The sequence below is a fragment of the Macrotis lagotis genome, chromosome 4 (genome assembly GCF_037893015.1).
Source record: "Macrotis lagotis isolate mMagLag1 chromosome 4, bilby.v1.9.chrom.fasta, whole genome shotgun sequence".
In the NCBI taxonomy this organism is placed as follows: domain Eukaryota; kingdom Metazoa; phylum Chordata; class Mammalia; order Peramelemorphia; family Peramelidae; genus Macrotis; species Macrotis lagotis.
In genome coordinates this window covers 266,813,669-266,838,317 of record NC_133661.1, presented here as the reverse complement: position 1 = coordinate 266,838,317, position 24,649 = coordinate 266,813,669, and the positions used below count along the sequence as shown (strand labels likewise).

At 35.9% G+C, this 24,649-nt stretch overlaps 1 protein-coding gene across 1 annotated transcript in view; it reads left to right on the top strand.

The window, feature by feature from the left end:
• Nucleotides 1–24,649, top strand: part of KCNH5 (potassium voltage-gated channel subfamily H member 5) — a 471,355-nt gene that overhangs the window by 25,030 nt on the left and 421,676 nt on the right. The window contains exon 2 of the mRNA XM_074232080.1: nucleotides 20,085–20,208. Within this exon, the coding sequence (XP_074088181.1) occupies nucleotides 20,085–20,208 (124 nt within the window). The remainder of the gene's footprint in view (nucleotides 1–20,084; nucleotides 20,209–24,649) is intronic.

Genomic DNA, 24,649 nt, shown 5'->3' with positions numbered 1-24,649 from the left:
ATAGTAGTGGTGATAATGGGCACCCTTGTTTAACCCCTGGTCTTATTGGGAATGCCTCTAGCCTCTCCGCATTGAGTATAATGCTTGTTGATGGATTCAGATAGATACTGGTAATTATTTTAAGGAACAGTCCATTTATTCCTACACTCTCTAGTGTATTTAATAGGAATGGATGCTGTATTTTGTCAAAAGCTTTTTCAGCATCTATTGATATGATCATATGGTTTCTGATAGGTTTGCTATTGATATAATTGAGTATACTAGCAGTTTTCCTAATATTGAACCAACCCTGCATTCCTGGAATAAATCCTACTTGATCATAATGTATTATCCTAGTGATGACTTGTTGTAGTCATTTTGCTAAGATTTTATTTAGGATTTTTGCATCTATATTCATCAGGGAAATAGGTCTATAATTTTCTTTCTCTGTTTTAACTCTTCCTGGTTTAGGTAGCAGTACCATATTGGTGTCATAGAAAGAATTAGGCAGAGTTCCATCTTTCCCTATTTTTCCAAAGAGTTTATATAGGATTGGAACCAATTGTTCCTTAAATGTTTGGTAGAATTCACTTGTGAATCCATCAGGCCCTGGAGATTTTTTTTTAGGGAGTTCACTAATGGCTTGTTGAATTTCTTTTTCCGAGATATGGTTGTTCAGGTATTTAATCTCTTCTTCATTTAACCTGGGCAACCTATATTTTTCTAAATATTCATCCATTTCACTTAGATTATCAAATTTATTGGCATAAAGTTGGGCAAAATAATTTCAAATTATTACTTTAATTTCCTCCTCATTGGTGGTGAGTTCACCTTTTTCATTTATAATACTAGCAATTTGGTTTTCTTCTTTCTTTTTTTTAATCAAATTGATCAGAGGTTTATCAATTTTATTGTTTTTTTCATAATACCAACTTTTGGTTTTATTTATTAAATTCAATAGTTTTTTGCTTTCAATTTTATTAATTTCTCCTTTGATTTTTAAAGTTTCTAATTTGGTATTTGATTGGGGATTTTTGATTTGTTTTTCTCTAATTTTTTTAGTTGCATGTTTAGTTCATTGATTTCCTGTTTCTCCAATTTATTCATATAAGCATTTAGAGCTATAACATATCCCCTGAGAGTTGCTTTGAATGAATCCGATAGGTTTTGGTATGTTGTTTCATTTTTATCATTATCTAGGATAAAATTGTTAATTCTTTCTATAACTTGTTTTTTGGTCCACTCATTTTTTAAGATGAGGTTATTCAGTTTCCAATTTGCTCTGGGTCTATATCTCCTTGGCCCAGTATTGCATATCACTTTTATTGTGTTGTGATCTGAGAAAGATGTATTCACTATTGCTGCCTTTCTGCAGTTGATCATTAGGTTTTTATGTCATAGTACATGGTCAATTTTTGTATAAGTTCCATGTACTGCAGAGAAAAAGGTATATTCCTTCCTATCCCCATTCAGTTTCCTCCATAAGTCTACCATATCTTGTTTTTCTAACAATCTATTTACCTCCCTAATTTCTTTCTTGTTTGTTTTAGGATTTGATTTATCTAGATCTGATAGTGGGAGGTTGAGGTCTCCTACTAGTAGAGTTTTGCTGTCTATGTCTTCCTGTAATTCTTTCATCTTCTCCTCTAAGAATTTGGGTGCTTTCCCACTGGGTGCATATATATTCAATATTGAAATGACTTTATTGTCTATGGTACCTTTTAGGAGGATAAAGTTTCCTTTCTTATCTCTTTTAATGCTATCTATTTTTGCTGCTGCTTTGTCTGAGATAAGGATTGCTACCCCTGCTTTTTTTACTTCAGCTGAAGCAAAATATATTTTGCTCCAACCTTTTACCTTTACTCTATATGTATCTCTCTGCTTCAAATGAGTTTCTTTTAAGCAGCATATTGTAGGATTCTGGTTTTTAATCCACTCTGCTATTTGCTTACATTTTAAGGGAGAGTTCATCCCATTCACATTCAAGGTTATGATTACTAATTCTTTATTGCCCTCTGTGTTATCTTCCCTCTGCTTGTATTTTCCCCCCTTTCTCCCCCTTTTATCCATATTCCCCAGTATTTTGTTTTTGAATACCACCCCCTTCAGTGTGTTTGCCCTCCTATATCACACCCTCCCCTTTCTTTCCCCTTTCCCTGTTAACTTCCCTTCCTTTTGTTATTTCCCCTTATTTCCTCCACTCCCCTTCCCTTTCTCTGTCCCCCCTCCCCTTTTCCCCTTTTACTTCTTGAAAGGTTAGATGTTTTATAAGTTAACTGAGTATGTGTAGGTTGACTTTAAGCCAAGTCTGATGAGAAGAAGATTCAGGTGTTTCTCCTCTACTCCCTTCTTCCCCTCTATTACCATAGGTTTTTTGTACCTCTTAGTGTAATGAGATCCCCTTCCTTCTCCCGTCTCTTTCCTGTCCCCCTTTTTAGGGAGGTAGTGTATTTTTTTTTAGATCATTCTATCTAAGTCATAGAAAATTCTGAGTGTCTGTCCCTTCTAGTTCAGTATATTCTGTTGAATAGAGTCTAAATTCCTGAGTGTTATTAGAGTCTTTCTCCCCAGTGGAGTTAAAGCCAGTTACATCCCATTAGATATCAGTCTCATGGATAGGTCATGGATGTCCATCATTTCTGTCTAGGTATATTCTCTCTGTTAGAGTTACATTTCTCAGGATTTATGAGAGTCTCTACCCCCCCCCCCCCCCCATGCTGGGATATAGCCAGTTTCAACTTGCTGGATTGCATTTTTTTCCTTTTACTGCCCCCCCCTTTTTTTTTTACCTTTTCATGTGTCTCTTGAACCTCCTGTTTGATATCCAAATTTTCTGTTTAGCTCTGGTCTTCTCATCAGAAATTTTTGGAATTCTTCCATTTCATTAAATGTCCATCTTTTTCCCTGTTAGAGAAGGCTCAGCTTTGCAGGAAAGTAGATTCTTGGCTGCATTCCAAGCTCTCATGCTCTTTGAAATATCTCATTCCAGGCCCTTCGATCCCTTAAAGTTGATGCAGCCAGGTGCTGCGTGATCCTTACTGTGGCTCCTTGATATTTAAATTGTTTCTTTCTGGCTGCTTGCAGGATTTTCTCTTTTATCTGATAGTTCTGGAGTTTGGCCACAACATTCCTTGGTGTTTTCCTTTTAGGATCTTTTTCTGGTGGGGATTGATGTACTCTTTCAATAACTACTTTGCCCTCCAATTCCATGATGTCAGGGCAGTTTTCCATCACTAGGTCCTGTAATATTAAGTCCAGGCTTTTTTTCTCTTCAATGTTTTCAGTAAGTCCTATAATTTTCAGGTTTCCCCTCCTCAATCTATTCTCGAGGTCAGTGGTTTTGTTGATGAGGTATTTCACATTTGCTTCTATTTTTTCTATTTTTTGATTTTGTTTAACTGACTCTTGCTGTCTCGTGGAGTCATTAGTTTCTGTAGACTCCATTTTTTTTTGGGGGGAGGAGTTTTCTTCATTAACCTTTTCCAATTGGTCAATTCTACTTTTGAAAGAGCTTTCCATTTGACCAATTGAGGTTTTAAGAGAATTAATTTCTTTTTGCATTTACTCATTTGAGGATCTGAGAAAATTATTCTCATTCTGTAATAGTCCGATTGTTGATCTGAGAGATTTATTCTCCTTTTGTGTTTGTCCAATTGTACTTTCTAAGGTTTCGTTTTCTTGTTGCAAGGTATTGTCTCCCCCAAATTTTCCAGTTGATTTTTAAACTCCTTCCTTATTTCTTCAAGGAAGTCTTTCTGTGCTGGAGACCAGATTGTATTCTGTTCAGAGGTTCCAGGTCTCTCTGGGTTGGGGTCTTTCCCTTCCAGGAATTTTTCTATGGATCCACCTTTCCGCTGACCCTTCTTCATTATGCTAAGACCTTGAGTTGGGTGGGGCTGGTTCACCTGGGCTTGGGATTGCTAAAGGCTTTACTGAGTGCAGTTTCTCTGGCTGGCCAGTAGGAGGAGCTGGTTGCCCTCTCTGGGGTGTCTGTGACCTTGGTTGGGAGGCCTTCTCCCTTTGCTTGAGGGAGGGAATTGGAGCTATTGAATTCTTTTGCCTTCAATCAATGGTGGGCTTTACCCTGGCCTGAGATGATTCCTCAGCTGGGCTGGTTCTTTTGCTCACACACCTGGGCCTGAGGCAGAAATAATTTGCATTTGTTTGGGATGAGGCCTCAGTGCAATGGAGGCCTGGGCTCAGAGTTTCTCAGACCTGAGGAGCCCAGGGATGGCCTCTGCAGCTCTCTTGCACCAGACCTCTCCCCGCAGCCCCTTCCCCAAGCTCCAGGGGGACAACCCCAACACCAGCGCCTCTGCTTCCCCGCGGACCCAAGCCCCCTTTGTCCAGCCCCACCGCTGATCCAGCAGGTCTGGCTCTCAGGCCCTCAGACTCCGGGTTCCGATTCAGCTGTTGGTCTGGCTGATCTTCCCTGGGAGCTCAGACTCACCTGTGGGTACTCAGCCAAGGCTGCTGCGGGAGACAAATCCTGAGGTAGATTTTCCTCTTCTGGCTTTTCTTTCTGGGTTTCCTGGTTCGGATTTCTTTTAAAAGGTTTGTTTCATGTGATAGATGGGGAAGAGATCAGGAGACTTTAGAACTGTGCCTGTCTTCTCTCCGCCATCTTGGCCGGAAGTCTCCCTCTCTTCTTTAGTTATAAACTGTTCCCTTTTCCATAGTTCTGACAGGTAAACTAGTCCTTGATCTTCTAATTTTCTTATAGTATTGTTTTTTATGTCTAAATTCTGTAACCTTTTGGATCTTTTCTTGGTAAAGGGTGTGAGATGTTGGTCCAATCTAAGTTGCTTCCATACTTACTTACAATTTTTCCAGCAATTTTTTTTTTAATCAAAGAGAGAGTTTTTATTCCAAAAGCTGGACTCTTTGTGTTTAACAAACAGCAGATTACTATTATCGTCTCCTGCTTTTGCACCTAGTGTATTCCACTAGTCCACCACTCTGTTTCTTAGCCAATACTAAACAGTTTTGATGACTGATGCTTTATATTAATTATTTGGAACATATTTTCAAAATACTTTCAAACTGATTGCTTGAATTTCTTCCTTTGAAAAATTGTCTGATTATTCCCTTTGTCTATTTATCTGTTAGGGCATTGTCCAAGACCTGGTGCATCATCCACTGCACCACTTGCCTCTCCTTTCCCCATGGGAAATAATTTAACCAGTAAAGGAAAGGAGTGAGGTATAGATAACACATGTACAAGGGACAGAGGGAAGGGAAGTTTGACTGCATTTATCTACCAGAAAAAGGTTATGTGTGATCTTGAATTCAAGTCTAAGAAGTTTATCAAAGGTTTCAAAGAAAATAAACATACAGTTTTAAGCAAAGAAATGAATAGATATAGGTATACATCTAACAGTTGTAGGATAGATTAGAGGGAAGGGAGAGTAGAGATAGGATAATTTATTAGGTAATTAGTTGTTACAGTGGTTAGAGTACTGGATTTTTAATCTAGAAAAACCTAGAAAGACCTGAATTTGAAACCTACTTTAGATATTTAGCATCTATGTGACCCTGGCCAAACCACTTAACCACTCTCAGCCTCAGTATTTTTAACTTCATCTGTAAAATTGCAATAAATAATAATATTTACCTCAAAGAGCTATTGTGTAAAATACATGAGATAATATATGTAAAATCATTTGCAATCCTTAAAGCATTATATCAATTTAGGCCATTATTAATATTTTTATTGCTAGTAGTATTCAAAATAGTCTATAGTAAGGTAGTATCAGTGAGAATAGAAAGAAAACAGACACTTGAGATATTGTGGTTATAGAATCAATAAAACTTGGCAGCTGATTTGAAAGGAGAGAGGAAGAACAGTGATTCAGATTTTGAACATTTGAAATGCTACGTTCATAAATAATGAAGTCACATGGAAGAGATTTTGGGAGTAAAAGATCATGCTCAGTTTTGCAAATGAGTTTGGGGTGCTGGTAAGATAGCCAGGTGAATGAATGCATGAGTGAAAAAGCATTTACTAAGCATATTTTTCAGGGACTGTGCTAAGTAATGGGAATGTAAATATAAAAAAGCAAGACAATTCCTCCTACTTTCTCTAGGGGAAGATAATAGCCCATAGCAGGATGATGACTGGGGAAGACTATTTTGGTAGGGAAGGCACAGGAATTGTGAGTAGACTCAGAGTACAATTGATTGTCATGTCCTTTCTAGGAATGTTCATATTTGTTTGATTATTACTCCCAGAGTAAGATGTGGAAAGGGGGCAGGAAAGAGGTCTGAAGCTGTTTAAATAATGATGAACTCTCATCAGTGATGAGCATAAGGCTCCAGAACAGATGCTAGAATGTTAGTTCTGAGACTAAAGGGGAAGAGCAGCAGGACAAGATAGCAATAGTGCCCATGATATTTTGTAGGCAACTGAAGACACTAGTCTCTCTCTGAATCTCTCTCTCTCTCTCTCTCTCTCTCTCTCTCTCTCTCTGTGTGTGTGTGTGTGTGTGTGTGTGTGTGAGAGAGAGAGAGAGAGAGAGAGAGAGAGTCAGAGAATCAGAGACAGGAAGAGACAGAAATTGAAAAGAGATTAAAAGAGAGAATGAGAGAGACAGAAAGACACAGACTAAGACAATGGAAAACAGAAAAAGAGAAACAGTGAGAGATAGAGACAATGAGTTACAGAGAAACACAGAGACAGAAGGAGACAGAGAAGGATAGACAGAGAAAGAGAGACAGACAGAGAGACAGAGAAAAAGGTCAGGGCAGAGATATGAAATTTTGATTTTTGAGTTATATAATTAGGAATATTAGTTAAGACCATAGGCCTGAATGAGATTGACAAGAGGCTAAATAAAATAGAACTAAGGACAGAAACTTGGGCATTCCTCCCTTGAAGGATTCAGAAGCTGCTGAGAAGACAAGGAGATGTTTGAGTTCTATTTATTTGCTTATCTGTCTATCTATCTGTCTATCTAACTATTTGTCTACCTATAATCTATACATTCATTCATTCATTCATCTATTTTCAACAGCTCAGGGAAACTTTAGTGAGGCAGCATATTAGAATGGAAAGTGTATTGGCTCTGGAGTCACAGTGTAGGTAGATTTAAATATTACTTCCTCTGCTTGCTACTATATGACGTTGAGTAAGTCACTAAATCTTTCTGGGCTTCAGTTTCCACATCCGTAAAATGGGAATAATAGTAGCATAGTTATTTCTGGAGATTAAAATAAGATGAGATTTTGGGAGCAAATGAGATAACATGTAAACCTTCATCTAGCTCAAAAGGAGACAGAATAAACATTCTTAGCCTTTTTTCCACCCACCCTTCTCCAGGGTAGACTTCTTTTCTGCTAGTAGTGGAATCAAGACACTGAGTCCAGAAACTGAACCAGTCATCTCATCAGAGAAAGAGGGCTAGAAATACATGTTTTTGCTCCTTTGAATATTGTTAGTTTGGGGATTATGACTGAGTTCAGCCTATGTCATTATTGGGAGCTGAGGGAAGGGGCACCCCAAGCTTTATATCCAAGGCTTGATTCCACTTTCCTATCAAATTCAATTTCTCAATGAATGCACATAGTGAATATCAAGGACATCCATTTATCTGAAAAGCATAATTCAAAATTATTTGGCAAAACAAATCAGAGAATTTAGGAGAATACACACACACACACACACACACAAAACATAGAGGGAGGGAACTATTTACTCAGAGATAATTCAGTATAATCAAGTGGGAGAGAGCGAGAGAGAGTGAGAAAGAGAGAGAGAGAGAGAGAGAGAGAGAGAGAGAGAGAGAGAGAGAGAGAGAGAGAAAGAGAGAGAGAGAGCTGGATTTCACCCAAGGGAGACTCCCCAAAGTCTGTACCAAATGAAATGGAGATGGATACATGATAAAGACTGCCAGTTTCTCTCACATTTTCCCAGAGCTTTTTCCTTCAGTAATCTGAAGTGGAGGTTGACGACTACTATCTTCATTCTCAAAATTGGAAGCAAGAAGTACTTAAAATCACTCAGCACTTGGACAGAACCAAAGAAACCTTGATGCTTGAAGATCCTTGAAGAGGACTGCAAGTTTGAAGAATACCAAGGAGGACTGGAGGAGAACTGAAGCTCTCTTATTTTCTTACCAACTCTGTCCTTCATGCAGGGCAGGGCATTCATTTCCACTAATAGAGTCCTTCATATCAATGGTCTTTGGGATAAGGGTTACATTATAAAGGTCTTTGCAAACCTTTAAGTTATTTTCAAGACCAACTTTGATTACTATTTCTTTTTTTAAAATTTATTTATTTATTCTTATTTTGTACAAATAATGTTTTTTATACATTAATAAAATATTCTTGTTTAAGAGTAAACATAATACTCCCTCCCCCCAAAAAATATAGACCCGCATGAGTGATAAAGTAAAGGGGAGAGAAAAAAATTAAAATAAAAAAAATAATAGTAAAAATTGTAGGTATGGCCAGGTGGTGCAGTGGATGGAGCACTGGCCCTGGAGCCAGGAGCACCTGAGCCCAAATCCAGTCTCACACACCCAACAATCACCCAGCTATGTGGCCCCAGGCAGACCACCCAGCCCCATTTGCCTTGCAACCCCCAATAATAATAATAATAATAATAATAATAATAATAATAATAATAATAATAATAATAATAAATGTGCTTCAGTCTGTGTTCCAACACCACCAGCTCTGTTGCAGGTGGACCACATTCTTTATGATAAGTCCATCACGAAAGTTACTTCCATATTTTTCCACTGTTGCCATTGCTGATCACAACTCCCTCCATTCGTATTTCTCCACTAACATGTACGATATTTACTCTCTCCTTTCACTCTGTCTCTGCTGTAGGGTAGCTGAGTGGTGCAGCAGACAGATCTCCAGTCCTGGGGCCAAGAGGCCCCAAGCCCACATACCACCCCTTAGGCCCATCATCCACCCAGACCTATGGGCCTAGACAGGCCATCCAATCCGAGCCCCTTGCAAGATGTAAAAAAGAAAATGTGTTATATCTGACCACTCTCCCCCCATGGTGCATCCTCTCCTCCATCACTCACACCCCCCCCCTTCTGCCTGTCCCCCCTTCTCTCCTTCTTACTCCAGATACATATACCCCATTGAGTATATATGCTGTTTCCTCTCCTAGCCACCTATGATGAGAGTGAAGATTCCCTTATTCCTCCTTGCCTTCCCCCTTCCATATCATTGCAATAGCTCATTGTAATAAAGAAAAGTCTTATTATATGTAATATCCTAGCCTATTCCTCCTTTCCTTTTCTTTCTCCCATTACATTTCCCTTTTATCTATTGACTCCATTTTTACACCACATTATATCTTCAAATTCAGCTTTCTCCTGTGCTTCATCTATAAAAGCTCCTTCTACCTGCTCTATTAAATGAGAAGGTTCATAAGAGTATTATCAGTATCATTTTTCTATACAGGAATACATATAGTTCATTATCATTAAGTCCCTCATATTTTCCCCTTCTCCTCCACTCTCTATGCTGCACCTGAGTCCTGTATTTGAAGATCAAACCTTCTGTTCAGCTCTGGCCATTCCAACAGGAACATTTGAAATTCCCCTGGTTCCTTGAGAGTCCATCTTTTTCCCTGGAAGAGGACATTCAGTTTTGCTGGGTAGTTGATTCTCAGTTGCATTCTAAGCTCTTTTGCCTTCCGGAATATTATATTCCAAGCCCTACAAGCTTCCAATGTAGTTGGTTCTAAGTCCTGTGTGATTCTGACTGCAGCTCCTCGACATTTGAATTATGTCCTTTTGGCTGCTTGTAATATTTTGTCATTGACTTGGGAGTTCTGGAACTTGGCTATAATATTCTTGGTGGTTGTTTTTTTTTGGATCTCTTTCTTGGGGAGATCGGTGGATTCTCTCCATTTCTATTTTGCCCTCTGCTTCTAGGATATCAGGGCAATTTTCCTGTAGTAATTCTTTGAAAGTGATGTCAAGGCTCTTTTTTGATCATGACTTCTAGGTATTCCAATAATTTTAAAATTATTTTTCCTAAATCTGTTTTCCATATCAGTTGTTTTTTCAATGAGATGTTTCACATTTTCTTTTAATTTTTCATTCTTTTGGTTTTGAAGTATTGTGTCCTGATTTCTTGTAAAATCAAGAACCTCCCTCAGTTCCTCCATTCTTTGTCTGAAGGATTTGCTTTCCTCAGAGAGCTTTCTTATCTCTTTTTCCATCTGGCCAATTCTGCTTTTAAAAGCATTCTTCTCCTCAATAACTTTTTGAACTGTTTTATCCATTTGACCTAAGCTGGTTTTTAGCCTGCTATTTTCTTCAGCATTTTTTTGGATTTCCTTGACTAAGCTGCTGACTTCATTTTCATGTTTTTCCTGCATCTCTCTCCTTTCTTTTCCCAGTTTTTCTTCCAACTCCCTCATTTGATTTTCAAAGTCTTTTTTGAGCTCTGTCATAGCCTGAGCCCAATTTCTGTTTTTCTTGGAGTCTTTAGATGCAGGAGCTTGTGCTTCCTCATCTTCAGACTTCCTTCTTGGGCTCATTTGCAAAATATTTCTCAATGGTCTTCCTCTTGTTTCTTTGTTCATTTTCCCAGCCTAAGCCTGTTTTTTGGGAGTGCTTCCTGAGCTTTTGGGACACTACCACAAGGGTCTCAGTGTGTGAGGCTCTGTCCTCCCTCCTTGTCTGTGAATGACCATATGTGCCCCCCCCCCACCTCTGCCACGGGGCTGAAGTGGAGGGGCCCTGCTGTTCTATGGGGAGCCTAGACTACGATCAAGATCTGGATGTGGTCAGAACCCCAGAGTCCTGTTCCATGGACAAAGGACAGAGCTTGGTAGTCTCTCTCCACTCCCCTCCCTAGGCTCAACACTCATGCTCTGGGGGCTCTTGCTTACCTATTGGCTCCTGCTTACTGGCTCTGCATGCTTCAGGTTCCTGGATCTGGGCTGCTGTGGCCAAGCTGCTTGCTGTGTGCCCTGAGGACTGAGCTTCACATGCTTGCTTTGGCAGAGGTCCCTCCACGGATCTCCCAAGTTGTGCCCAGTGCTCCCCCAGGCTGTAGGTCAGGAAACTGCCCCCGCTGCTGTGAGCCATGGCTCCCAGTGCCCTGGGGCTGCCTCTGGGAGGCTTAAGTTTCTTCATTCAGGTGGGCTTCCCCTTGCAACCCCGTGGAATTGAGCCTTTCCACTCTTTTCCAGGTTACCCTGGGTTGGAGAACTGCCTCACTGGATCCCTCTGTGGATTCTGTCTCTCAAAAATTTAGTTAGAGTTCTTAGCTTATAAGTTTTAAGAGAGAGCACCTAAGAGATGATCTTCTCTTGTCACCATCTTGGTTCCACCCCTGATTATTATTTCAACAATTGAATTGAATTATAGTGTCAACTTGTAAAGTGGTCCCTAATAATTTCATCCAGTAGTATGTAACTCTTTGAGGAGAGGGAAAGTTTTTCCCCCTTTGTTTTTCATTTCCCCAGTACCCAAGATAAAGCTTTATATAGTGTAATATGTTGTAAATGTCCAATTGAATCAAATTGCCATGCCTGCTATATAGTTGATGAGAGGGCTGGACTAAGATTCAGGAATATCTGAAGTCAAATCCAACATCAGATACTAATTAATAGCTGTTTGACTTAACCCCTCTCCCTTAGGTTCTTTATCTGTAAAGTGGGCTATTGTGAGGATAAAATGAGATATTTGTAAAGCACTTTACAAACACAAAACTTGAATAGATAACATACTGCATACTGATTTGGGATCTTAACATACTGCAACAGTTGACTGAATTGAACAAGATGAAATGTAGTAGAAATGAATGCCAAATTTTAAGCTGTTTTGTTAAAATGCACAATGTTAGGCAAAGGAAGAATTATAGTATATTGAAAAGCAATTAGAAGTTCTTCATCTTAAATCTTGACTTTCTAATTTAGATCCAATGGAACTTTGGGAATGGCACTCAACACTCAGTCTCAGTTTTTTGATGTATAAAATAAGGGTATGACCTTTACTGTCTCCTACAGTTCTCACTCTTACAATACTATAAGTATCAAGCAGTTCATTATAAAAAAGACTTGGAGGTTTTCAATGATTCTAACTCAAAGAATCAACTATTTGATATAGCATCAAGTAAGCTAAAGAGGTAGATGGGAGGAAATGGGATTAGGGGGATAGGGGGCTTAAAGATGCATTATATGAGACTTGATTTTTATGAAGAACTCACCAATCTCTGACTCAGGGAGGCAAGAAAGGCTTAAAATTTAATTCACAGATTACTGTTTAAATTCACAGGTTATAATAAAAGTTCATAGATTAGGTTCTTTGGAGAAGCAGCAAGATAGTGAGTTTCTTAAAGGATAGGCTTATTAGCCAAAGTTGGGGTTTAAAGGTTAAAATGCTTAAAAGCAAAAGAAAAGAAAAGAAAGAAACTTGGATCAGCTTAGATCCAGCCACATGGAGCTGGGGACCATATTCCAGCTGCATGGGCCAGATCACATGGTTCCAGCCCAGAGAAAGCAAGAGAGCAGCAGCCAGACCAGGAGTCCAGAAGAGAAGAGTTCTGCCTCATCACATTTTTGCTTACATGAATTTCTATGGTTGATAGGACTAGGATGTTACTTGAGGAGTGGTTTAGCACCTGGTTCTAGGTATTCTCCAATGCACATGCCACAGGGGTTGTCCCCAAGGAGTGACTAAAACAGCACTCACTGCACCTGTCTACCTATGGCTTCTTCTCCTGCTCCAAAGGATGTGAGCAAAAGTAATGGAGTTTGAACTCCACCTACATTCCAGTTCTGTATCCAGAATTCCCTGCCACAATGCCATCTGAAGCTTCTAATAGCATCCTAGTGTCCAGAAAAGATAGTCCCTCTGTATTTTGCATTAAAGAAATTGCATCTGGAGGAATATATTGTTTTGTTTTAGACACTGTACTGCATGAGGAACATTGACATATTGGGATTTTTTCAGAGACTGATCACCAATATGGTGAAGGATTCAAAATTATTCTAGATTAGGAATTTAGCTTAGAGAAGAAAAAGCTTGTGGTGTATGGTACTATGAAGATATAATGAATAACTTCAAAAATTTGAAGGATTGTCATATGGAAAGCGAGAGAAATTGGAACCTTAGCACTTCCCAACCACTTTCATTCTGTGACCAAAAGTGAAAACATTACCTTTCTCCCTTTAGGACTTTTGGACTACTGAGCACTCATTTTTAGTTATTCAGAAGGAGCTTCCTATACTTTAACTTCCTGGGAGAAGTTAACCCTTAGGGGACAAATAAATCTCCTTTCCCCTCCGACATCTTATATTTCTATGATCTGAGCTAACATTTTGAGCAAGATAAAGAAGGATGAAACTTATTGTGATGGAATGCAAAATAAATGTTGGGAGATAAGGATACAGATTTCTATTTGGTATAATACATTGTTCAAATTTAATATAAAATTGTATAGCAATTGTTTAAAAAGAAGAATTATTGATTTGGAAGATATAGATTTCTCTTTCAACTAATCTTTTAGGTGGAAACTGGGTAAGCACTTGTCAGAGATATTGTAGGGAGGATTACAGACCAGACAGTCAAATAATAACATTATATTTTTCATTATCTTTCTTTTTTCCTTAGGATTTTTTGCAAGACAAATGGGGTTAAGTGGCTTGCCCAAGGCCACACAGCTAGGTAATTATTAAATGTCTGAGGCCGGATTTGAACCCAGGTACTCCTGACTCCAGCGCAGGTGCTTTATCCACTACACCACCTAGCCACCCCATAATATTATCTTTAAAGTGCTTTAGAACTTTTTGGTATTGTTCAATCGCTTTCAGTCATGTCTAAATTTTTGAGACCCCCATTTGAAGTTTTCTTGGCAGAGATACTGTAGTCTTCTGCCATTTCCTTATACTGCTTATTTTAATAGAAGAGGAAACTCAGGCAAACTGGATTATGTGACTTGCCCAGAGTCACATAATGTCTCAGTACAGATTTGAACTTAGGAGGAGGAATTTTATTGACTTTATTTATTTTTTATTTTTTTTGCAAGGTAAATGGTGGCTTGTCCAAGGCCACACGGCTAGGTAATTATTAAGTGTCTGAGGCAGATTTGAACTCAGGTACTCCTGACTCCAGGGTTGGTACTCTATTCACTGTGCCACCTAACCGCCCTGTCCTCTTGACTTTAGATCCAACACATTATCCACTGTGCCACTAGATAATTGACTTTGAATGAGATATCCTTCCCTGTCTTGGATACTGAGTTTCTTTTCAAATATTTATTTTACTAAACAATGAGTGGTAATCACTTCAACAACTATAGAAGCTTCAAGCTCAGTTGAACTACCTGTTATAACAGTACTATAAGCAATGTTTTTTTCCCTTAAAATACTTTTCTTGATCATAACATAAAATATACTTATAATTCAATACTTATCCATGACTCTTTAATGTAGATATTACTTGCATTGAAGCAGATTACAACCTAGCCAAAACTTATCCATGAAATTTTATTTCAGTAGTTCATATTGGCATAGAGGTGATTTTTAAAGGCTATTATGACAGGATTTGACAATATGGAATATACTTTGACTACTTCTAGTGATAGACCAGGTCTATTTTCTACAAATATTTTTATATATGTGGAGTCCACCTAGATACTTATACTCTTATGAAATAAATTCTTAGACCATGGCAAGTTGTGGAACAAAGAAATAAAAAAAGCAATTCTTTAAAATAAAATTTTTCTTGCTTTTGTAATTTTAAGTTCTAGACACTTAGCAATACAATGTTTTTTTTCAGGGTAGGGAGATAATAATATGAGTGTTTAGTGGCAGTTTTTGGGTATTTTTATTTTATTTTGATTTATTGAATAAAATAAGCATTTCCATAAAATAGCTTAACAAAAGATGATTGTATATGAAGCTGCAAATCTACTATGCCCAACTTGCTATTCCTTTCAAGTCATGTAAATTCATTTTTTTCTTTATTTCTTTCCTCTCCACCTTCACATTCTAGGGGTAGCTACCATTAGACATAAATAGGTACATAAAAGTAAAATTATTCTATATAGACTTCTATTAGTTATTTTTCTAAATGCAAATAGCATCTTTCTTCATATGTCTTTTATAGTTGTGTTGGATATTTTTAATAGACAAAATAGTTTATTCATTCAAAGTTGTTCTTAAAGCAATATTGCTTTCACTATATACAAAATTTTCTTTGTTCTGCTCATTTTGCTCTTTATAATTTTTTGTAAGTTCTTATTCTTCTAAAATCATTGAATTCATTATTTCTTATGGCACTGTAATATTCTGTTACAATCCTATACTGGAACTTGTTCAACCATTCCTTAATTGATGAGCATCCTTGCAATTTTCAGTTCTTTGTCACCACAATGGGAGTTACTATAAACATTTTAGAACATAAAGACTCTTTTCCTTTTTCCTTTATTTTTCTTTTGGGAATAGTCACATTGCTTGGTCAAAATGCACACATAGTTTAATAACTCATTGGGCATGATTGCAGATTGTTTCTCAACATGGTTGAATCAGTTAACAATTCTACCAACAATGAATGTGTCCCAATTTTTCCACATGCTCTCCAAAATTTGTCACTTTCTCCTATCATTTTAACCAATTTATTAAGCCTAAAATGATGTCTCAAGGTTGTCTTAATTTGCATTTCTCTAATTGATAATGATTTAGAGCATTTTTCCATATGACTATAATGTTTTGATTTGTTCATTGGAATAATTTACTTATATACTTTTACCTTTTACTAATTGAAGAATAACTCATTCTTATACATTTGACAAACTTCTTTATGTATTTATTTTTTTTAGTTTTTGCAAGGCAATGGAGTTAAGTGGCTTGCCCAAGGCCACACAGCTAGGTAATTATTAAGTGTCTGAGGCCAGATTTGAACTCAGGTACTCCTGACTCCAGGGCTGGTGCTCTATTCACTGCACCACCTAGCCACCCCTCTTTATGTATTTTTGATATGAGAACCATATCTGTTAAAATATTCATAAAATTTTCACCCAAGTTTTTGCTTTCCTTCTGATCTTTTTTTTTGTATTTGGATAAAAGCTTTAATTTAATTTTGAAATTATCCATTTGATACAAACATTTCTCTCTATCTCTTATTAATTTATAAGCTGTTCACTTGTCCATAAGTCTGATAAATAATATATTCATATTCTAATTTTCTTGTAAAAATCTCTATTTAATTTAGGTTATGTATCCTTTTTTGACCCTATCTTGGTAAATGATGTGAGATATCAATCCATGCCCTTATTCTTCCATACTGTATTTCAGTTTTCCTGAAAATTTTTACCAAATAATTCTTATCCCCAAATCTTAAGTCTTTACACTTGATTTTTTTTAAAATCAGAATTCTACCTAGGAGTAAGTTTTACCTCTCCTGTCACTCTACTGATGAAATCTCTGAATCTTATTAGAATACATCCAACAAATTGGATTAAACTTCATTTGACTAAATTCTAATTGCAAATATTGTTAGCTCTGACCAATCTTTAAAGGATAACTTTACTTAAAGTTACATTCAAGGACATTTTTATTGATAAGAGAAATGATTCCATTTGGTTTTCTTTGTATGTATTTCTACATTATATATGTATATATGTATGCATTCTGTAATTTGTGTATCTATACTCGTATACTTATGCACACACATAAGTAGTGTCATTTGTATTCTTTGATGAATTTCAGAACCAACTGAAGAGGGGATTAATGAGATTGAGAGGTTAAGAAGTTTCTGGTTTCTGGTAGTACTTATCTGGCACATCTCTATCCATTTTCACTCATAATTATCTTTACATTTGACTCTGTAAATCTATATAAGGAATTCTGAGTCCTGTGTCCAAGTAAAAGCTTAGTAAATGACTTTTAGCCATCTACATGGGAAGTTAATAAATTAATTGGATTAAATCATTCTAATGGAAGAAATTACTCTTAGAAGATTTAAATTTCATCCAAGTATAAATATCCTTAAAAGTACTACATTTTCATTGAACATTACCATTTGGCTATCATTAACACAAATATGGTTTTGGAATTGACTTGAATCCTTACTTAACGGAAGTATAAATGAGCTCAGCAGTAGATTAGTCAACTTAAGGCAGTCTTTTTTTTTTCCCTCAGAGAACTCTTGCATTTACACATCTTTTTCTTTTTTCCTTTCTCATGATTTCTCTCTGCCTTTTAAAAACACTTTCAATTGACATATTTTTTTACTCTACTTATGTTTTCCAATATGTCCCTTCTACTTTCTGAAAATTTTCATTATTGACAAAGAATAAAAAAAGAGGTTTGAAAGCAGTTCAGCAAAACTAACCAACTGATCAATGAAGTCTGACATAAGCATTGTTCCATACTATTCTAAATCTGAGGAAGTTGTTCTAATCTCAGATATAGAGGTAGTGAAAATGACCAATTTAATAACAGGAAGGGGCATAAGGAACAACTGTCAAACACAATACAAGGATGTGCTACTGCAGTTTTGGGCACAATAACATTTACAGTCAGGAAAAACTACCCAAGTCTACCTCTGTCTCTTTCTTTTCCCTCAGCATGAGACTCAGGCTTTGATTTCCCCTGAGAAGTGAAAGTCCCACTTGGTCAGAGGAGCAATGATCCCTTTCCTTCCAATGGTTTTATCACTGATGCCATATCAGTCCTAGGAGTTATTCTAGTAATAGCCAAGACAGGGTCTATATAATTTGAAGCATATTTGTTTTATATTTCACAACTTTGCCTTTCTAACTCTTTTCCCTTTAAAATAGAGAACTATTTTAAATTTTAATTTCTTTTGTTCCCACTTAAATTCTTATTATGCTCACTACCTTGATGGTACATATATAAGTAGTGATTAAAGTAGGCCCTGGACAAAACCCAGTACATATATGCATAATCCTCAATCTATACAAAGAAAAGTGGGAGATATATTTTCTTATCTCTTTTTTTTGGAGGAGACCCTTTGACATAATTTTACAGTTTTGATTGCTTTATTAACATGCTTTTCTTCCCTTCCTTCCATGTTTTCTTCTTTACATTGCTGAAGTCATTGTGTATATATTTTTCCTGGTTCTGTCTATTTTATTTCATTTCATTTCATATTAGTTTAAGTATATTTTCTCTGACTCCTTCATTTTCAATATTTCAACATTACAGTGTCATATTTTATTACATTTATGCATCATAACTTCTTTGTCATTCTTCAAATGAAGGGCATCTACTTTGTTTCTAGTTATTTGCCACTACAAATGTGCTGTTACAAATATTTTGGTATATGTAGAATCTTTCTTTTTTGACCTTTTGGGGAGTATATGCTTAGCAGTAAGTTCTGTGGCTTAATGATTATCAACATTTTGTTAACTTTATTGACTTAAAGATCATTTTATAGAATGATTGCATCAATTTTTATCTCTACCAACATTATTTTAATAGCCCATTGGGCATAGTTCTAAATTGTTCTATAGAAAGTTTGAATCAGAGTACCACTTCACTCATAGTGCATTAATGTCTGAATTTTTCCACATCGTCTCCAACAATTGTTGTTTACCTTTTTCTGTGATATTACCTTATTTGATTGATGTGGTGTGGTAGCTCAGAGTTGTTTTAATTTTCATCAGTAGTGGTTTAGAGCATTTTTTCATGTCTATCAATAGCTTTGTTTATAGTATTAAAACTTTCTGTTCATATCCTTTGACCATTTATCAGTTGAGGAATAGCTCTTATTTCAATAAATTTGGTAGATTTCTAAATATTTGAGAAATGAGATCTTTAACAGGTAAATTTACTCTAAATTCTTTCACTATTTTTTTACTAATTATATATCTCCCTCCATTCTGTTTTCCCACTTTATCCTTAATTGTCTGGCTTCTTTCACCTCCAAATATCAGTCCTCAAAAATGCTTTATTTCTGACTATTGCTTTCCCCAAGCTACCCTCCTGAATACCAGCTTTCCATTTCTCTTATTTCCTTATTTCATACTTCTCTGTAGGGTAAGATAGATTTCTATGTCCAACTGAGTGTTTATGTTTCTTTTCTTTGAATCAATTTCAATAAGTGTTCCCCAACTTCCCTTTCACTGAAAAACTCTTTTGTGCCTCTTTCTTGACAAATAATTCAACCTATTTCACTTCTCTCAATATATTTCTCTTTCTTTTCCCTCAATTTAATTTTTAAAAATAATTATTTATTCATATTCATCTCAAACCTGTTTTGTAATTATATATATATATATATATGTATATATATATATATATATATTCCTTCTAATTGCCCTAACAATGACAAGATTTTTAGAGAGTTTTTAGGTGATACTAGAATAATTTTCCCAGTAAGAATGTAAACAGTTTAGCTTTATTGAATCCCTTATGATTTATTTTTCCTCTTTATCTTTTTATGCTTCTCTTGAGTCTTGTGTTTGAAAGTAAAAATTAATTTCTATTTAGCTCTGATCTTTTCGCTAGGAGTGCTTGAAAATCTACTTCATCGAATATTTATTTTTCCCTCCCAAAGGGAGGTTTTGCTGAATAGGTGCTCCTTGATTTTAATCCTAGCTCTTTTGGTCTTCTTAATAATGTAGAAATGATAATGTAACTTTCCTAGGACAAATTCAAGTCCTGTACTCTATCCATTTATTACCCATCTGACTAACACATATGCTTTAATTTAATAGTGAATTGATATTATTGAGTGCACATAGACTTTGAACACTAAAATGGATTCTTATGTATACAAAGCAATCATTTACTTTTTGTCTTATTTAAATGTTGAAACTTGACTGATAATATGGTTTTAAAATCTAAGTTGTATACAACTCTGAATGATGAATAAAAGTACACTGCAAATGGTCTTGGTCTTTTTTTTTCAAATAACCTCTTAAAGTTATTTTATAGATTACAGGATCTTAGATGCAGTAAAACAAGGGAAACCAGTATCATCTAGGTCATTCCTCTCCTTTTGCAGATGAGGAAACTGAGGGCCCATAAGATTGTTACTTTCTCAAAATCATACAGATAATAAATGGAAGATCAGGATTTGAACCAAAGACTGACTCCATTTTCAAAGTATGAAGTCAAATAATTTTCTCTTTTTTTATTTCCTCTTTAGAATCAAGTTTTTTACTGGGAAATGCCCAGATCGTGGACTGGCCTATAGTTTATAGTAATGACGGTTTTTGTAAACTTTCTGGATATCATCGAGCTGACGTTATGCAGAAAAGTAGCACCTGCAGGTAGGTAATTTTTTAGAAAATCTTTTTGTTAATTAATGAAATTGTTATGAAATTTTAATAAAGTACTTATACTGAGAAGTTCACAGCTTAGATAATTAGAAAAATTCTAATAAAATATTGTACAAGAGGCTTAGCAAACTTTTAAAAAAATGGACATTTCTACCTATCTGATAATGGCTATATAGACCCTGCCATTTGGTTGACTAGTTCTGACTTGAACAAAGAAAAGAAACAAACATCAATCTATTGGAACCAGTTCAGCTATTTTTTGAAGCAGTCAAAGTCTTTCCCAACATGTATCTCACTATACAAACACATATACACATGCACATATGTACAACATATATAAAATACACACACATATATATTTACATGCATATACACAGGTATGGTTCAGTCATTCAATTATGTCTGACCTTTTGTGATCTGTATGGGTTTTTTAAAGGGGGGAGGGCAAATAGCTTGAGTAGTTTCTATTTCTTTCTCCAGTAGATTAAGGTAAACAAAAGTTAGGTGACTTGCCCAGGATTATAGAACTAGTAAATTTCTGCAGTTGGATTTGAACTCAAGTCTTACTGATTCCAAGCCCAAGACTCTATTAACTAAGTTGCCTTCATAATAAGCTACACATGCTTACACAGATATAAATATATATATATATATATATATATATATATATATATATATATATATAAACAAATACATATACGTGCACAGAATATATTTTCATGCATATTTGCATATGTATTCATATATGCATATGTAACTGTTAAATGACTGAAGGACAGTGCTGCAGAGGTGGTAAAGGACTCCTCTGTAAATCTGATTAATCTCAGAGGGACTAAAGCACATTAAGGTTATTATAGGTGAAGACAAAAATATGGGATGATCTATGATTATAATCTTCACCCATGGTTAAATCAGAAAGTATTTAAAATGTGAAGCAATCATATGTACATTTGGTGAAGTGCTTACCTTTCTCTACCTTCTCCCCCCATTCTCAGATCCTTGACTTGCAAAGTTATTCTTCTATATCAAAAGGCTTTTGATTCACTTTAGGTTCTTATTTTCTTTCTGCTTCTGGCTTCTATTGCTTTTGAACTTAAACTGACTAAAAATATTATTACAGAATGATTCCAAAGTATTTGTCATTCCCTGGATAAGGGTGGAGGATTACTAACTTTCTTTACCCTGTCCCTGTGATATATGTCGCCTACTTTCTAATAAGATTTAGCCATTTTATTGTTTCACTTGATATTACATGATTAATACTTATTTATTATGCAGAAAGAATTAGTGATCACTAGTTTTCTTCATAGAAAAAGGGAGTAAATGATAACAATAAAAGCTCAGAGAATAGGAGGGGTACAGCTTATACATAAAGAAGTTAACACCAAGACATCTTTAGATTCATGCTTTAGGCTCTTGCTCCTCATGAGAGGCAAAAGCCAGAGAAATGGGGCTGTTAATGGCAGGTCTTCCATCCCTACCATCTCTGCAGGGACAGAGTTCTCACCAGTTATCATTTTCCTTTTGCAGCAGTTTTCATTTTTGTTTCTATCTTTGTTTTGATTGGACCAGCAAAGACCACCCATGACCACCAGTAGTAACAGCAGCAGTACTTTACCAATATTATCAGGAGAAGAGAGTAAGGGAGTAAAATGCCAGGTTCTGATGATTCCCTTATAGTTCGTATAATTCAATAAAAATTTATTCTATGCCTATGTTCTAAATGCTAGGGACACAAAAAGATACAAAAATTAGTTCTTGTCCCTGAGGGAACTCACAGTCTAATGGGGGAGAAAATATGTAAAGAAATAAATACAAAGTTAGCTATATATACAGAAAAATTAGGAAATAATTAGCAAAAGGAAAGCACTAGAATTAACAGAGACTAAGAAAAGCTTCCTGTATGTGTTGAGATGTTTATCTGAAACTTAAAGGATACCAGGGGGTTCTGTAGTCAGGGTGGAGGAAGAAAGCATTCTTCTTCTTCTTCTTTTTTATCTTTTCTTTTTTTTAAATCTTGAATGAAATAATTTATTTATAAATTTTGCTATTTCCCCCCTTATCTCGCTTCCCTCCCCCACCCACTCACAGAAGGCAGTCTGCTAGTCTTTACATCATTTCTTTGCTATACATTGATCTAAGGTGAATGTGTTGGGAGAAAAATCATATCCTTAAGGAAAAGAAATAAAATATAAGAGATAGCAAAAATTGTATAATAACAGTTTTTTTTAAATGAAAGGATGTAAAATCTTTGGTTTTTGTTCAAACTTCACAATTCTTTCTCAGGATACTGATGGCATTTTCCATCACGTATACCCCCAAATTGTCCCTGATTGTTGCACTGATGAAATGAGCAAGTCCATTAAGATTGATCATCAACCCCATGTTGCTGTTAGGGTACACAATGATCTTTTGGTTCTGCTCATCTTGCTCAGCATCAGTTCATGTAAAGCCTTCCAGGCTTCTCTGAATTCCCATTCCTCCTGCTTTCTAATAGAACAATAGTGTTCCATAATGTACATATTACATATACCACAGTTTGTTCAGCTGTTCTCCAATTGATGAATGTTCACTCAATTTCCAATTCTTTGCCACCACAAAGAGGGCTACTATGAATATTTTTGCACAAGTGCTGTTTTTACCCTTTTTCATTTCTCATCAGGGTATAGACCCAGTAGTGGTATTGCGGGATCAAAAGGTATACCCATTTTTATTACCCTTTGGGCATAATTCCAAATTGCTCTCCAGAAAGGATGGATGAGTTCACAGCTCCAACAATGTATTAGTGTCCCAGTTTTCCCATATCCCTTCCAACATCAATCACTGTCCTTTCTGGTCATGTTGGCCAATCTGATTGGTATGAGGTGGTACCTCAGAGATGCTTTAACTTGCATTTCTCTAATAAGTAATGATTTAGAACAATTTTTCATATGACTATGGATTGCTTTGATTTCCTCATCTGTAAATTGCCTCTGCATATCCTTTGACCATTTATCAGTTGGGGAATGGCTTTTTTTTTTTTATAAATTTGACTCAGTTCTCTGTATATTTTAGAAATGAGTCCTTTGTCAGAAATACTAGTTGTAAAAATTGTTTCCCAATTTACTACATTTCTTTTTATCCTGGTTACAACTATTTTGTCTGTGCAAACGTTTTTTAATTTAATGTTCAAAATTGTCTAGTTTGCTTTTAATGATGTTCTCCATCTCTTCCTTGGTCATAAACCATTTCCCTTCCATAGGTCTGACAGGCAAACTATTCCTTGATCTCCTAGTTTGCTTATAATACTATCTTTTATGTCTAAATCCCATATCCATTTTAATCTTTTCTTGGTATAGGGTGTGAGGTGTTGGTCCAGTACAAATTTCTGCCATACTAACTTGTAATTTTCCCAACAGTTTTTTAAGGTTTTTTTTGGCAAGGCAATGGGGTTAAGTGGCTTGCCCAAGGCCACACAGCTAGGTAATTATTAAGTATCTGAGGCCAGATTTGAACTCAGGTAGTCCTGACTCCAGGCTGTTGCTCTATCCACTGCACCACCTAACCACCCCTTCCCAACAGTTTTTATCGAAGAGAGTTTTTATTCCAGTAGCTGGACTCTTTGGGTTTATCAAATAGCAGATTTCTAAAATGATTTCCTGATATCTCTTTTGCACCTAGCCTATTCCATTGATCCACTACTCCATTTTTGAGCTAATACCAGAGAGTTTTGATGACTGATGCTTTATAATCTAATTTGAGATCTGGGAGGGCTAAGGCACCTAACTTTTCACTTCTTTCATTAAAATCCTATAAATTCGGGACTTTTTATTTCTCCATATGAATTTATCTATAATTTTGTTGTAACTCATTAAAGCAATTTTTGGAATTTTGATTGGTAGGGCACTAAATGAGTAGTTTCATTTAGGTAGAACTGTCAGTTTTATTATATTAGTTTGGCCTATCAATGAACAATTGATATTTGCTCAGTTATTTAAATCTGATTTTATTTGTGTGAGTAGTGTTTTGTAATTGTTTTCATAAAGTTTCTGAGTCTGCCTTGGCAGGTAGACTCCCAAGTATTATATATTGTCTAAAGTTACTTTGAATGGGATTTTGCTTTCCTAGCTCTTCCTGCTGTATCTTGCTAGTCACTTATAGAAATGTTGAGGATTTATGAGGTTTTATTTTATATGCTGAAATTGTTCTAAATTTGCTAATTATTTCTAGTAGTTTTTGTAGATGATTTTTTTGGAATTCTCTAGGTATAGCAACATGTCATCTGGAGAGAGAGAGAGAGAGAGAGAGAGAGAGAGAGAGAGAGAGAGAGAGAGAGAGAGAGAGAGAGAGAGAGTTTTGTTTCTTCTTTCCCCATTCTAATTCCTTCAATTTCTTTTTCTTGTTCTATTGCTGAAGTTAATATTTCTAATACAATATTGAAGAGTAGTGGTGA